The following is a 16,255-nucleotide window of genomic DNA, read 5'->3' as shown; positions in this document are numbered from 1 at the left end:
TAGGCACAATAGTGCAGGAATTCCTACTAAGGTGGTATGCACCTTTGCACTGCACCCTAGTTGGGCTGTGGTTTTAGGCCATCATTTGTCTGTAACTAATCCTCCTAAGATGCCTGTGAGGTTATGTTTGTATTATCACCCTCCTTTACAAATGGGGAAATTGACCAAGAAAGGTCATGGCCCAAATTTTAAAAAGTAACCTCTAATTTTGGGTGATACAAGTTTTGGGTGTCCAGTTTTATACAATTAAGACATGATTTTCAGACTGGTTGAATACCTTCAAGTCCAGCTGAAGTCAATGAGAGTTGTGGATGCTCAACACCTCTAAAAATAAGGTTCAATGTGTGTATTACTGGACACATTTAAAATTTGGTCTTAATGATTGGCTAAGGCCACATAGGTGAGTCAGTGTCAGAGCCAGGATTAGAGCTGAGGGGACTCTAAATCTGAACCCTGCAGTTAGCACACTAGATTAATCAGGCCTTCTGAATGAACAGGGCTGCCTCAACAGCTCATTGCATTCCCCTCTATGTTTACACTGCTCCAGCTTCTCCTCTAGTTAAAAAGAACAAACGTTTTTAAAACCCATGATTGACTGAGCACTAACTGTGGAGATGTTGAATACCATCAACTCTCATTCCCTGCACTGGTCTAAGATATATTTAATTAGACATTTCACTTTACTTTTAATAACCCAAGGTGAATTCTCTTAACTTAGTAATAATATTATCCTGGGCTAAAAACACTTTTGATTTTATATCTAATTAGCCCAGGACCTGTTTATCTCACTGACAGAAACTCAGTCATTGTCCAAAGTGACTGGGAAGTCTGAAACCAATGGAATTTTGTTCAGTGCTACTGACCTTTAGACACTTCAACATATGTAGGGAGAGCGAAACTCACCCTTGGCACAGGGACTGTGAGATCAGGCTGTCCATGGAGTTTTGTGGGGCATGGGGGGAGGAAATGTAGTCCACCCCTCAACCTACTGGCAGACCACAAAGCTGCAACATGGCCCCTAATCTAAACAATGTGGTAGCCCTTCTGCACCCCCATACAAGTATTTGAAACCATTGGATATGCAAGCACTGAGCTACATGCCACACCCTGGATTAATTCCTAACAGCCTCCTCTGCTCCAAGCTATTTCAGGCTACTGAAGAGCCCCCATCCTGAGTGCACATAGGGTACAGAAACAACACCCATTCCCACTGCAGCCTCTCTTTCAAAAGCACTCTCTCACACACACTCACAGAGGGATTAAGTGGCACGGTGGGACTTGTGCTAGACCTCTGCACTTTGGTAGCTTAACGTTTTATAGAGAGGTCCAACAATGAGTATGTATGGGATATTTACACCAAAAAACACACAGTCCAGTGTTAAGACATAACAGAGCCAGGCTCCAAGAGTGAATGCAGCTTTACAGAATATATTATACACCTCTGAGACACTAACTCAGGCCACATAGTAGGAAAATTAGATTACACCTTACCTGAGTTAATGATGTATAAATGAAATTAAATGTATTAAATTCAATCAATCTCATTTCATGCAAATTAAATTCACTTAATACATTATATGCTGGTTAATTTGCCCTATGATTCAGCAGTAGGAATTCGACATAGCACAGCACACTTCCCATGGACAAGAGATGTATTGCTCTTTCCCGCTGTCAATCACACCCACCACCACCAAAAGCAATAAATACAACAGGATTTAATCAGATACAGGGACATTCCAGCTTTTCCACGTTCTTGAAGGGACCATTTTTAAAAAAATCAGCCACCACACTCTTCAGGACAAACTACATGCAACACCAGTAGAAGTTCACAAGAGAGACAGAGGGTGCAAGGAACCCCTTCCTACCACTTAACGCCCCTGTACATGGTCTAGGCATAATGGGAGTCCTTGCACAAGGACTCTGCAGCGATGGCACAGTGTCTGGACAAACCTATACAAAAGGGCCAAAGAGGAATGTTTTGTGGAAAAGCTCTATCACACATCTAGCTTCCTAGAGTAAAATGCCAAGTGTCTAAAGGTTTAATTATTCAGTGAGCAATAAAAGTTTTAAAGAAACATATGGTGATTTTGTGGGTAGATTCCTTATCTAAACCTAGAGACACATTGAATCAGACTTCTCTTATACCATTTTGAAAAATGTCATGACAGTTCCAGTCTTTAAACTCTATCATCATTTGTTTGTATGCAATTTTCTAGTCCCTTCTATGCAAAATGCAACTGGCAGAGCATTAAAACCTCCCACTTTAATCCTGTTCTATGGACACAGGGTGCACAAAACTGATTTTTTTTTAAATAAAATTTAATTTAAAAAAAATTAATCATATATAGGTTTCTTTTTAAAAGTAAACATTTTTAAAATTAAATTTGAAAATTGACAACCCAGGTTAAAGCCTAAAATTACTATAATCTATTAAAATAATTTAAACTAAATATAAAAAGTAATATTAATCAGCACAGGTCTGCTGTCAAGTTTCAAAGAAAGTCAAACCACAAAACTGGTGGAACCAGAGTTTGTTGAAGTGCTAACCAGGCTTTTGACAGCTGAAGCCTCTTCTGCAGGTGCAGAGAGAATATCTTCTTCATATCAATTTATTCAACTAGTTCAGTTCAATGACTAGCTTGTTCAAAGTTAAGAAACCAATTGCAAGTTGACAAAAGCAGGAAAGTTTATTTTCCCCTTCCAGTCTACAAATAAAAACTAGGTGTGAAAGGATGAAATCTACTGATTCTAAAATCTTGAAGGACATGGTAACTAAAAACAATCAGTTCAGTTAATTCATTACAGATAATACTTCCTTTGTATAATAAATTGGATACTTTTAAATATAAAACATATTCTGATAAACTTTTTGATCATTTTTTACTTTGTATCCAGCACATTTAAGGTAGTTTTATTTAATAATAAATTAAAATGCTGCTTTTGAGCATTTTAATTTAATTGCATTTCCATCCAACTAAAAGCTTGATACAAATCACAAATAAACAAATTAATTGACTAGTAAATAAGAAATGCATCATTCACCATATTCTACCATAAACAAAAGAAACAATTAAGAATCTGAATAAATGTGTTAACTTATATAGTTTAAATAAATTTGTATAGATATAGTGTATCCTCCTTGTTAGCAAAAAGAAGCAACAAATTTAGTATCAAGGCTATATATAGTTGCAAATCAACACACTAAAAATCAACATGCTTTCATAAAAATCACACTTTCTTTAGGCAAATAACTAAAGTAAAAATGCAAAACGCAACTAAAATTGAGTATAACAAGGTTTTCTGCTTGCTGATTAAAATCATGATTAAAATGGGTTATTTAAAGTGCTTTGATTTTAATCAATCCACTCTGTACGGACATAATATTATTTATTGAATGTCAAATAGCTTTCATATATATATTATATGCTCTGACAGTGTTCACAACACCACAAAGCCAGTTAGATGGGCAAAACACCAACCTTTGCAATTCAGTCTGAGCTCCTACAATGAAAAGATGATGGTTCAATTCCCCCAGGCCACCAATTGCTAATAAATGTTCAGATATGTCTATACTACTCAAGGATGAAAGGATCATTTCATTTACCTTCCCATTCAGAACTCAGTTGAGAAATGGAAAAAATATTTTAAATGAACTATTAACCTATTGGAGCCTATAGGGAGAAATTAATATTTTACTTATATCTATCTTTACATATAAAAGACAGGTAGAGTACACATACCTTCCTACATATTCATCTAGATGGCAGTCTAAAGATTGCCAGTACTCCAAGGGTTAAAATCTAAGTGAGTCAAGCCATACAAAGCAAAGGCAGATCTTTGAACTATCACTTCATATGGACACTCAATCAACAATAAATGAATTCAATATCAGAGGTCATGGTCCAATGGTGATTGAGAAGAGGATCCATATGTGGATGGAAGGGATTCAGTATCTCATTCCAAGTACCATTGATTGATAGTTCAAGATCACCATCAAGTGCAGTAAGGATCACCAAATGTTAATTACTGATGCAAAAAAGCCTAAATGATTCAACACTGGGGGAAAAAAACAAAATTCTATTACAAAGGACCAAAAGACATTGCCTAATTGGATTTATTAATGGACTAAAAGTGAAAAAATATCCAGAGATCAATACTGTAAAACATATATATAACATCTAGCGCAGGGGTGGGCAAACTTTTTGGCTAGAGGGCCACATCGGGGTTGCGAAATGTATGGAGGGCCAGGTAGGGAAATCTGTGCCTCCCGAAACAGCCTGGCCCCCGCCCCCATCCACCCCCTCCCACTTCTTACCCCCGACTGCGCCCCTCAGAACTCCCGGCCGATCCAAACCCCACTGCTCCTTGTCCCCTGACCGGCCCCTCCCAGGACCCCCTGACCCTAACCCCCCCCAGGACCCCACCCCCTATCCAACCCCCCCTGCTCCCTGTCCCCTGACTGCCCCAACCCCTATCCATACCCCCACCCCTGAAAGCCCCCTTGGGATTTCCACACCTATCCAACCCCCCTGTTCCCAGTCCCCTGACTGCACCCCACCCCAGAACCTCCGCCCCATCCAATCACCCCTGCTCCCTGTCCCCCAACTGCCCCCCAGGACTCCTTGCCCCTAACCGCCCCCCCAGTACCCCACCCACTATCCAACCCCCCCGCTCCCTTACCATGCCCCTTAGAGCAGCAGGAGCTCGCAGCCCCGCCGCCCAGCCAGAGCCAGCCACGCCAACGCACTGCCTGGCAGGAGCAGTGGGCCAGAGTCCTGGCGATATGGCGAGCTGAGTCTGCTGGGGAGAGGGCTAGCCTCCCCTGCCAGGAGCTCAGGGGCCAGGCAGGACGGTACCGCGGACTGGATGTGGTCCGTGGGCCGCAGTTTGCTCACCTCTGACCTAGTGTATTTGTGTCAAAGCTCTCTTCTCGGTTTCTTGGTGAGTCAAATTCATAGCTAATATATCGCCATTGGCACCAACAGAGCTGCATCAGGATGAATTTAGGCCAATATGCTTTCTCTTGACAAAGGCCTTAATTTAGTATGTTCTTCTTTGATAGAACATAAAGAAGTATGCTAAGCTATGGTGTGCCTAAGGTACTTACAAAACATTTCAAAACATAAAAGTCTCTCCATGTCAAGAGCTGAGTAGCCGTTCTTTAAGGTGTTTTATAAAAAAAAAAAAAAAAGTAACAATGCCTCAAGGTGACACACTCAAGTATTTTAGGTCCTTAATGTACAGGAACTCCTCACTTAAAGTCGTCCCAGTTAATGTTGTTTTGTTATGTTGCTGATCAATTAGGGAACATGCTCGTTTAAAGTTGTGCAATGCTCCCTTCTAATGTTGTTTGGCAGCCGCCTGCTTTGTCCACTGCTTGCAGGAAGAGCAGCCCGGTGGAGCTAGCTGGTGGGGGCTGGAACTAGGGTGGACCCACAGCCCCTAGCAGCTCCCCGCTTCCCCTAAGTTCCCTGTGCAGCAGCTGCCCAGCAGGCTATCAATTGTGGCAGTTCAGCTGTCCCTCACCCAGTGTCATGCGCTATTCCTGCCGTCTGCCTAGGAGCTGCTCCCTGAGCCTCCTGCTTGCTGCGAGGAGGGGAAGAGGGGGGCTAATGTCAGGGTGTCTCCTCCCCCCCTGCTCCTGCACCCCACTTATCCCATCTTCCATAGAGCCGGGGGGGGGGGGGGAACACAACAGTCCCGGAGGCAACAGCTGAGGTGGGTGATCTCTTGCTGATCTAATTAACAAGGCAGTGTACTTAAGACAGAGATCAGCATACTTAAAGGGGAAATGCACATCTCTCTCTCACTCACACACGCACACACACACACAGTGTGTGTCTCTGTCTGCTATGCTGTCTCCCCTCCCTTCATTCCTTCTGCCTTGTAGAGTGTGAGGCTACATTAACAACGAGTTAACCCTTGAGGGCTAGTTCATCATTTAGCAGTAAGGCATTCCCTGGGGAATATCCCACCCTCTGACTTCACCACCTCAACCAAGCTTCACAATCATCATTGCTGTGTACCAAAGTCTTTTGTCTGGTGAAAAAAATTTCCCTGGAACCAAACACTCCCAATTTACATGAATTCTTACTGGGAAACTGGATTCGCTTAACATCGTTTCGCTTGAAGTCGCATTTTTCAAGAACATAACTACGAAGTTAAGTGAGGAGTTCCTGTATCTTACTTTTAACATCTGCACAATATACATGGAAATCGTTCCTCTTTCCCCACATTGTAGTTAATTTTTTTTAATCAATCAAACGAGGGTGTTCTGCTGCTTATGGATAGCGAGTCATGCCTTATGAGACTGGGCCTTAAAAAGGAAACATTTTAATTGGAGTAAGTAACATTTCCTTGTGTAATCTACAACTTTAAAGACATAAGTTGTTTAGTCCTCTAGTGTAACTTGACAGGGTCTTTTAAAGCCTATGTGCCCTGAAGTTAAACCTACAGAAATGAAGAATAGAAGTCTATTATATGAACATTATTTTAAGAGATGTATTTCCAAATGCGATATACAGGATTCATGGAAAGAGATCAGGTGAACTGCAGGAAATTGTAGAAGATGAGAAAATAACAGGCTTTTGTAATCAGCAGCAAAATAACTATTGCATAATAATTATTTTTTATTACTGGAATTAGAATGATCTCCCATTATGTTAATGGAAGACAAGGGAATGGAAGATAGAATGTAACTTAAATAATACATGATCTTCAGTCTAGTAAAGACTGACACTGTAATGTCTTACTTCATTCTCTCATCTTTTTCACATAAATATTTAATAATTGTATATCCTCAGGACTGAATATTTACTCTACATATTTAAATGTCCAGAGGAGCAACAGAATTAGAAGGGCACCGTATGTGTAAGTTAGAGCTGGTTAGAATGCTATATGTTATCTGTGAAAAATTTCAAATGAAACAAAAAATTTCCCATTTTGTTCAAAGTTTTTCACAAAATGTTTTGTTTTTTTTGACTAAACCAAAAAACATTTCCATTTCAAAAACTGAAAAAGTTGTTTTTCCTTGAAGCGGGGTGGTCACCCCACTCTGGCCCTGAAGGGGTTGAAAGCAGCCCTGGAGAGGGCTGCAGCAGGGAAAGGGATAAAGAACAGCCAGGAGAAGCTGACTGCAGCTGACCACAGGTGTGGCTGGCTTAATCAGGGCCCAGCTGGCCCTTATAAGAGGGCTGCGGGCCAGAAGCAGAGGAGTCTCACTCTAGCCCTGGAGTGGAAAGGGCTAGCTGTCTGGGAGCAAGGTACCCAGAGCAGAGCAGAGCAGAGCAGAGCAGTGCTGGGGAAGGGCAAAGGGAGCTGGGGAGCTCCAGCCTGATAAACCTGGTAAAGGCCCAGAAAGGTACTGGGGCTGCAGAGGGGTAGCCTGGGAATAAGCAGAGGCAGCTGGTCCTAACCCCTTGCCAATGATGAGTGGCCATTACATTGCAGTCTGCCCCAGTGAGCAGGGGTTAGATGATGACTGGCAGTATGGGCCACACTGCCCAGATACTTGGGGCAAGTTACATGGACTCTGGCAGATAGGCTGCACTACCTCGCCAGCCAGGGGTGATTGTGTGGAAGGAGGCCATTAGGCTGCAACCGGCCGCCCACAGAGAGACAGGCACAGGAACTTGGGAGTGGTGAGGTTCCGACTCCCTATCCCACCCCTGCCACAAAGGGGCGGTGCAGTGCCAGAGCCGCTACATTCCTCCCTATCTTCTCTCTCTGAAAATAGTTTTCAAAAACCAAACCGTTTTAGTTTTTCATTGAAAAACAAATGGAAAATTTCAACCAAAATGAAATTTTTCTTTTCATTTGAAAAGTCATTTTTTCCACACACACAAAAAATCCAAGAGTTTTGACCAGCTTTAGTTTAGTATGTTGGGGTTAATCCTCCAAAGTGCTGAGGCACTATGTGAGGGACTAAGCACCCTTAACTCCCAATAAAGTCGATGGGTTCACTTGCTGACTATCCATAACCTGCACTAATGATCATTGGAGCGATGGGTGCTCAGCATCTTTCAGGATATGGCCCACTGGGAAATATGGTGCAGACCCACAAAAATTATTACTGAAGCTTACTGAAACTTAAAGGTAACCTGCAAAGAAAAAAGTAATTGGGCTAGTCACCTTTTTGCCTGTGTTATGATGCAAAAGAAAGCCTGTTTTGGGTTGGGGTTTTTTTTGGGGGGGGGGGGCTGGTTTTTCTCTTTAAATTAGCAATTAAGACCCTGTCTTGGATCACTTTGATGACTGAAAAAATACCAAGACAATGTCATCACAAGAAAGTGATGACATCAAGCAATTGAAAAGGGAATGGATTTTTTACTTAGATCGTTTAAAACCCTTTCATTTTTTGCTTTAGTTAACATCTATTTAACAACATCAGCTAACAAACATTTTGGAGAAAGAAAAGGAGTACTTGTGGCACCTTAGAGACTAACCAATTTATAAGGTGCCACAAGTACTCCTTTTCTTTTTGCAAATACAGACTAAATACGGCTGTTACTCTGAAACCTGTCATTTTGGAGAAAGGATGTTGTTGTTATAAATTTGTCCACCAATTAAGGTGAGAAAGCTCATTTACATGCTGTGAGACCCAACCCAAACAACGGAAGAATAGAAATATCAGGAATGTCAAGTCTAAGGCAACAAAAAGCAAAATTATAACTGACAGACATTTCAGATGTGCACATGTGGACAAAGGGCTGACAGAATTAAGATGAACACTAAAATGGGAATAATTAATTCAGTGCAGAGCCACAAGTTCAAATACACTCATCATCAGAGCAGTAAGACTTAAACATGTAGGAAACATCATGCCCCTCTCCTACTCATGATGGGGAGACAAGGGGAACTGCCATGCTAGACTGTCGTCCCCCCCCCCGCCGAAAAAGAAGAGACACAACACTTACCATCACAGTAATCGATGGGTGCATAAGCACTTAGAAAAAGAGATGCTGCAAAGCTACTAACCAGAGAGATTCTCTGAAACAAAAAGATAACTTGAGATAGTAACTCCCCTCAACATTCATGCCCAAGCAAATGCAGTTTGAGTAAACAAAAGCAACAAAATATTAATAAAATCTCAGCAAGGGGTACTGCCTACCAGAAAAAGAAGTACTACAAGGATTATCCAGTAAAATTTTCCTGCCTGGGCTTTTAGAAGACATCCATATAAAAAGGAACCTCATAATAAAAGCTTTTAATAGCTTTTAGCTCTGAAACATACAAAATACACACACTATATTAGTGTACTCTGCCTTAGCATGAATTACTGCACAGCCATGATGTACCCAAGGGCCACAATTTAATAAAAAGAAGTCTGCATACAAAAAAAACAGGGAGACGGAAAAATCAAAGCATGGATGACAGCACAGAAACCATACCAACACCATCCATCAGTGAATCCAAAAGGGAACCAAAGCTAAACAAGGAATAGATCTTATAAATTTCTCCTGCCTCTTCCGAGAGACTCTTCCATCACCCCTACCTGGGCTCTTGTCTTGCTGAGTCCATTAACTTCTTCCTAAGTCAGGCAACATAGACCATCCTTACAACCCTGCCCTCTGACACCAATCAGCTATGCATTGCAATGCTACCTGCTACTATGCCGCAAACTAACTGCTCAGAGATAGATTGTAGATGGAATCATGAGGACAGTAGGGTTTAATGACCCTCTATCTCTTTTTGAGACTCTACCCAGGAACACATCTCAACATGGCTGAGGAACACAGGCCATGCCCTTCCTCGTGCTCCAGTGGACACTAGCTGCCTGAAAGAGAATGAGGAGTGTTGGGCTAAAGGTTGGTTCTGGCTCAACTCTAAATCAGCAAGCAAAACAGGCTGGCACAGTGGAAGGAACGCACTGCATCCTCTATAAAGTAGTGAGCTGCCAAGCTAGTGTGTGCTGCCTGAGGGTCCTCAAGCGGAATTCTTACCAAGACAGAATTCCTCCTGGGGGCTCTGGTTGTAATATGGCACTGCCACATCCCTTTCAGCACAACTGGGGATCCCAGTTTAATTCACTTCTGTATTTGGTCTTAATTTGGGACCAGAATATATAGTCTGTCTTCCATCCATTCCACTCCATCCCACACTAGAATAAGAGGTGTCACAATGACACTCATGCAAATACAGACAGAACAATATTAAAGAAAACATTTCTTTACAAAGGGTATATTGAACCTGTGAGACTTATTGCTGCAGGAAGACAACTGGTCCATATTGATAATGGATTTTAAAAGCCCTGGAAATTTTATCAAGTGCAGTAATAAATGCGAAAACAGGAGTCTCAGACAGATCTCATGCTTCAGGATGTAGGTCCTTCCCTCACGTACAGCACTGCCAACATGCATTACAGGGGTTTATCACCTTGCTCTGAAGCATGAAGTATCAATCACTGCTTTAGGCAGAACATCAGATTTTCAGCTTTGAGCAGTTAAAATAATAATTGTTATTGTTGATTCCTGAAATGTCAATAAAAAAGGAAACTTTTGTTTGAAATGTGTAATTCATTTTATAATTAGAGAGATCAAAATAACCTTCAAGGGCCAATCTGTTAAAAAGGGCTCAACTCAACCTCCAGTTTTTCCTGGGTAACACTGCCTGGCACCTGTTTTGCATCAGCAAACATTGCACTGATGCATGCAAATAGCCGTTCTGTGTGTGTATCAACTGTGTATAATCACTGCTTTCTGTGACCAAATGTGGCAATACCTGCACAAACTGGTGCAAATGCAATTTTGTGCAGGTAAAATTAAGGCCTACTTTTTTAAAACTTCGATTCAAAATGTTGTGACCCACAAGTATTCACAATGTTAAATGCATCATTCTAAAAGGATCTGATATTTGATTTTCATCTGCCAAATAACTGACCATTTTAAAAAACCAGACCCACTTTATAAAATCATCACCTCTATATTACCTATTTTGCATTATGAAAACTAATTCAATAAACAAAATGTACTTCTGTTTAGCAAAAACATTTTTATATTTTCTTTAAAAAATTAAAAAGATTTTCAACTGTGATTTCCAGTAAGTGGACTGAAGTTGAGCCAACCTCAGTTTGTACGTAGACCTCAGGATTCTGGCTGTAAATCTTTGCGATCTGGTTTCCTGTAAAACGCTGAGAAAGAAATGCAAATGCTTAGGAATACAAACACTAAATGGAGTCAATAATCATTAACTCTGTGTAATGAGTTCAGTACATTGCACTCTGGATATTTAATTTGCCAGATGCATGATGAAAGTCAGTGCACAGCAGGCAATCTGCACTAAACAGGCTATAATGCATAGTTTCATTATGAGAATTTTGCTCACCTTTTGGGAAAAGGCTGTGAAAAAGCATTACTATCCATAATTTATGTTTCAGAAATGACAGTTCAATGGAATGAATCATACTGATTACATACAGAGGAACCCAATACAATGCAAACATTGGCCTCCAGAGCCTTAAAAGGTTCCCAACTTATACAACTTTGTATGGGTGGGGTAGATGGGGGACAGGGTATTTCAAGCCAGAAATAACTAATGGCTAAGGAATAATTATTTCTCATATATGTATTAAAGAAAAATGCTTAAGATTCACTGATTTTTTTAAGTTAATTCATTGCCTGTTATAAGTTAAAAGAAACATTTTTGCACTGTTTAAAGTTTCATTTCAACTCAAATGAGCACACACTCTGCACAATGAATCAAAAAGAGCTATGCATATGGATAGGACTATATTTTGATGAACTCACCATCACTAACAAACTGACAACCAGGTGCTATTTACATATGCTACTTGTCTAAAACAGTGGTACACAAACTGGAGGGGTGCAAGAGGTTCTCTGGGGGGGCGCAAAGAAGCTGGGATCCTGCAGGCTCCAAAGGACCCACGGCCATAATAGCAGGAGTGGGATAAAAATAGAGTGGGTATTGGGGGCGGGACAGGACTAGGAATAAAAAAATTATCCTCCCGCACCACAAAAAATATCAATGCCCCAGCTGCCCAGCTCTGAAGGCAGCACTGCTGCCAGCAGCAGTGCAGAAGTAAGGGATTCCTTCAGATTACAAGTGATGAATGGGGGAGACATAACAAATTCCGTGAATGGTAATGGGGGGGCAGGACTGGAAAAGTTTGCTCACCACTCGTCTAAAAGACTCCTCTCACTTCATGACATATTGTCACAATTTTGGTAGGAGGAGGTGCCTGATCTGAAGTCCCACTGCAATAAAAAGGGTGGGGTGATGGGGCATTCTCTGTTATGGCCTCTGGAACTTACTTATCCCCAGGTCCACAACCGTCTGAGTTTGCCTCCACAGAGCACTTGAAAGGCCCATTTTTTCTCCCTCACCTATGAAGAGATGGGTGTTGGGTAGGGCTGGATAGTGGTGTTGCGGGGCTCCGGATGTCTTGTTTAGAGACATTTATTAATTTAACTAAAATTAAATTTAGAAACACTCTGTAATATATTTTATTGCTATGGGCATCTGCATGAAAGCAAAAATTGAAATTAATCTGCTCCTGCATCTTTTTCCTCACTTGAACTCAGAGACAGGTCCTCAACTTGTGCAAATTAGCATAGCTCCACCAGCTGAGGATCTGACCCACAGAATTACAGAAGTAACTTACAGTAATAATTCATCCAGTCACTCTTTCTGCCAGTGCAGGCTTGCTTCATACAGTGCATTTTCTACTGCTTTGACTAGTCTAATTTTACAACTCCCAAGCAATAGGACATCACCCCTTCCTTTGTGACGCTATTCCAAAGCTTAGTACATTTCACTGCCAGACAGTTTTTGTCAATATTCAGACTAAACTTACCTTTTCACGAGTTTCAGCCTCATACAGATATCACACTTAGTGGCTGTGGACAGAATTATTTTCTAAGTTTGCCATGAGGCACCAGTGCCTCTATAAGAATTTTCATTCTTTCCTCCTCCAGTTCTCACCTCGCATGCTCGTGAACCAGTTATATTAGCTAGGTTTTGTGCCCCTCCAACAGCTTTCTCAAGCGATAAGCACTGGGTAGTAGTACTGGAATCCATCCAAACAGGGCTGTCACTGACAGAAAAACAAGCCTGGGGAAAAAAATAAATCATCAAAAAGATTATCACTCCAGGAGGGACTTTCATACTAATGACCAAATCCTGAGAAGTTATCTGTGCCTGTATTAGGCCCAAATACAACAGAAAATAAGAACGGCCATAGTGGGTTACACCAAGGGTAATTCTAGCCCAGTATCCCTGTCTTCTGACAAAACTACTGTAATTTTCACTGCAGACATCTGAAGAAGAGGGTCATAGCCCACGAAAGCTTATGCTCTAATAAATTTGTTAGTCTTTAAGGTGCCACAAGACTCCTCGTTGTTTTTGCTGAAACAGACTAACAAGGCTACCCCTCTGAAACTTGTCTTCTCACAGTGGCCAATGCCAGATGCTTCAAAGGAAATGAACAGAACAGGGCAATTATCAAATGATCCATCCCCTGAGGCTGTCATCCAGTACTAGCATCTGGCAGTTAGAGGCTTAGAGCATGTTAGAGGACACCAAGAACATGTGCATGGAAATGTCACATTGTTGCACTGAAGATCCCCCACTGTCAGACACTACACCCATCTACAATCCATATAAGCCAGCATGTTGGAGACATAGCCAGTGGATTCGCAAACAGTGTGAAAACCCCAGGCCAAACCTCACATTGGAGAGGAGAAACAAGCTGTGTCTGCCACTCTTTTACGTATTTTGCAGTAGCTAGCCATGGGCCAGCTATGCAGTTTACCAGGCCCTGAAGCAGATGCTGGGGCTAAGGATTCCGTTCCTGAGCTCTGCTTTACTTCAGCATAGTTCTCTCACAGCATAGTCCTTTTGTTCCAGTTTTCAGGATTTATCCCTATGGATAACTACTGTTGTTCTTATTGGGGTTGTACTGACATTGTTGTCTCCAATGACTAGTTATGGTCTTTTGAGAATTCTTCATTTGACACTCAGACCACCACTTTGCAGTATTTTAACCCAGTCCCCAGATGGTTCACATGTTCATTGCAGACAATATTTTCATTTGGGAATCAGGATATACACATTTAAGATTTGAATAGACCAGTTGTACAGATGTCTTCGTCAAATGTTTAAAAGTTCTTTCTGATCTCAAGGTGGGAAAGGCTGGTTTCAAGATGAAAAGGAGGACTTGTGGCACTTTAGAGACTAACAAATTTATTTGAGCATAAGCTTTCGTGAGCTACAGCTCACTTCATCGGATGCATGCAGTGGAAAATACAGTAGGGGGATTTATATACACAGAGAACATGAAACAATGGGTGTTACCATACAGACTGTAACAAGAGTGATCAGGTAAGGTGAGCTATTACCAGCAGGAGAGGGGGGAAAAAAAAAAAAAAAAAGCTTTTTGTAATGATAATCAAGGTGGGCCATTTCCAGCAGTTGACAAGAACATGTGAGGAACAGTAGGGGGGAAAATAAACATGGGGAAATAGTTTTATTTTGTGTAATGACACATCCACTCCCAGTCTTTATTCAAGTCTAATTTAATGGTGTCCAGTTTGCAAATTAATTCCAATTCAGCAGTCTGTCGCTGAAGTCTGCTTTTGAAGTTTTTTTGTTGAAGAATTGCCATTTTTAGGTCTGTAATCGAGTGACCAAAGAGATTGAAGTGTTCTCCAACTGGTTTTTGAATGTTCTAACTCTTGACGTCTGATTTGTGTCCATTTATTCTTTTGCGTAGAGACTGTCCAGATTGGCCAATGTACATGGCAGAGGGGCATTGCTGGCACATATCACGTTGGTAAATGTGCAGGTGAACGAGCCTCCTTTGCTTATACCTTTAAAGGAGAAGGCTTTTCAAATCTATGTCCACAAGCCACAAAACAACCCCAAGCAGCCACCCTGTGCACAGGAACTCCTTGGACCATAGTTTGAACCTTCAGAGATAAGTCTATCACGTTTCACTTAAGTATTCTTGCTAATAAAATCTTGTGAGTTGAATGGGAAATCAGATCTAAACATATTATCCATAATGGCAAAGATGTTAAAATAATATTAAGCTTTATAAAACAATAAATAGATCACTTGTCATACATTGTGGTGCTCACTGGGCGTTGCATGTTTTAACAAAATTGTATGCTGTCATGCCAGGGGAAGATGAAATACTGAAACCCCTGGGATATAGGAGAAAAAAAAGTATACTGCAGTGGCTTCTAACACAAACAAGCAAAGGGAATATTTTGGAAGGAAAAAGCAACTGTTAAGTGTCAGAAAGAGGAGTGTGTGTGCTCACTCTCCCTTCAAAGCTCTTCATTGCACGTATTACCTTTAGTAGCTGATGTAAAGGAAGATCAGGTGATAAATTCTTTAAAATTTGGCTGGCTCCTTCTTTCCAATACACGCTCCCATGTTGCTGTAAAGGATATACATTTTTAAATTAAAGATGGCACCCAGGATGTCAAATACAGATTCCAATCTGGATTTCGAACATTAAATGGAGGAGAACCATTTTCAAAGTGAGACACAAATTTATTGATTAATTAATTCATTAAACAGTTCACCTTTTTTGGAGACATCCAGGCCAATTAGATCATTTAATTACACTTCAAGAATGAGCAATGTATGTGCCAAATCATCAAATACAGGAGTTTGTCTGGCAAAAATGTAGACCATTAATTAAAGCAGCATCTAGTGGGCGCTTCTATAATATTGCTAGTTGCAGCTATTACCTTACCCAATGATTCTACCACAGAAGGGCAGCTATAAAGTGCAGCCAGGGCTCCACAGAATGACTTTCTGTCATTTTGGACCCGGCACACAGGGTTAGACTCTTTGTCTACTGATTAAAGCAGAGAAGTGGGAATCAAAATGCCTGGGTTCTTTAATCATATTCAAGGTACTTTGTCTGTCACTAATTCACTGTGTAACCCAGAGCAAGTCCCTTAGGCACCACTAATTTGGGGTATTCAACTTGAAACATATAGCCCCTGATTCTCTGAGCATCCAAACCTTTAGCTGAAGTCCATGGAAACTGCAAGAGTTCAGCACCTCTGATTAATCAGTCCTAGGAGTTTGAAGCTGAGCAACTGACAACTGATACACCAAAAATTAGTGGGCACTTTTGATAATGCCTGCCTTAATCTCTCTGCACTTCACTTTACACAACTGCAAAATGGGTCTAAGACTTGCTTACCTTACAGGCATGGTGTGAGGCTTAATTGATGAATGAATGTCTGAGCACTTTGACATCTTCAGAAGAAAGGCACTA

General features: G+C 41.1%; 1 protein-coding gene across 4 annotated transcripts in view; it reads right to left on the bottom strand.

Moving 5' to 3' along the window:
* Positions 1 to 16,255, bottom strand: part of XYLB (xylulokinase) — a 145,590-nt gene that overhangs the window by 118,575 nt on the left and 10,760 nt on the right. For all 4 annotated transcript variants that reach the window (XM_084619757.1, XM_084619759.1, XM_084619760.1 and 1 more), the window contains exons 5-8: positions 15,314 to 15,400; positions 12,940 to 13,068; positions 11,063 to 11,128; positions 8,916 to 8,988 (exon numbers count right to left, since the gene is read on the bottom strand). In XM_084619757.1, coding sequence (XP_084475883.1) covers positions 8,916 to 8,988; positions 11,063 to 11,128; positions 12,940 to 13,068; positions 15,314 to 15,400 — 355 coding nt within the window. The remainder of the gene's footprint in view (positions 1 to 8,915; positions 8,989 to 11,062; positions 11,129 to 12,939; positions 13,069 to 15,313; positions 15,401 to 16,255) is intronic.

This window comes from Lepidochelys olivacea (genome assembly GCF_965140295.1).
Source record: "Lepidochelys olivacea isolate rLepOli2 genome assembly, chromosome: 2".
Classification (NCBI taxonomy): Eukaryota; Metazoa; Chordata; order Testudines; family Cheloniidae; genus Lepidochelys; species Lepidochelys olivacea.
Note: the sequence above shows the minus strand (reverse complement) of the source record. Positions and strands in the feature narration are given on the sequence as shown.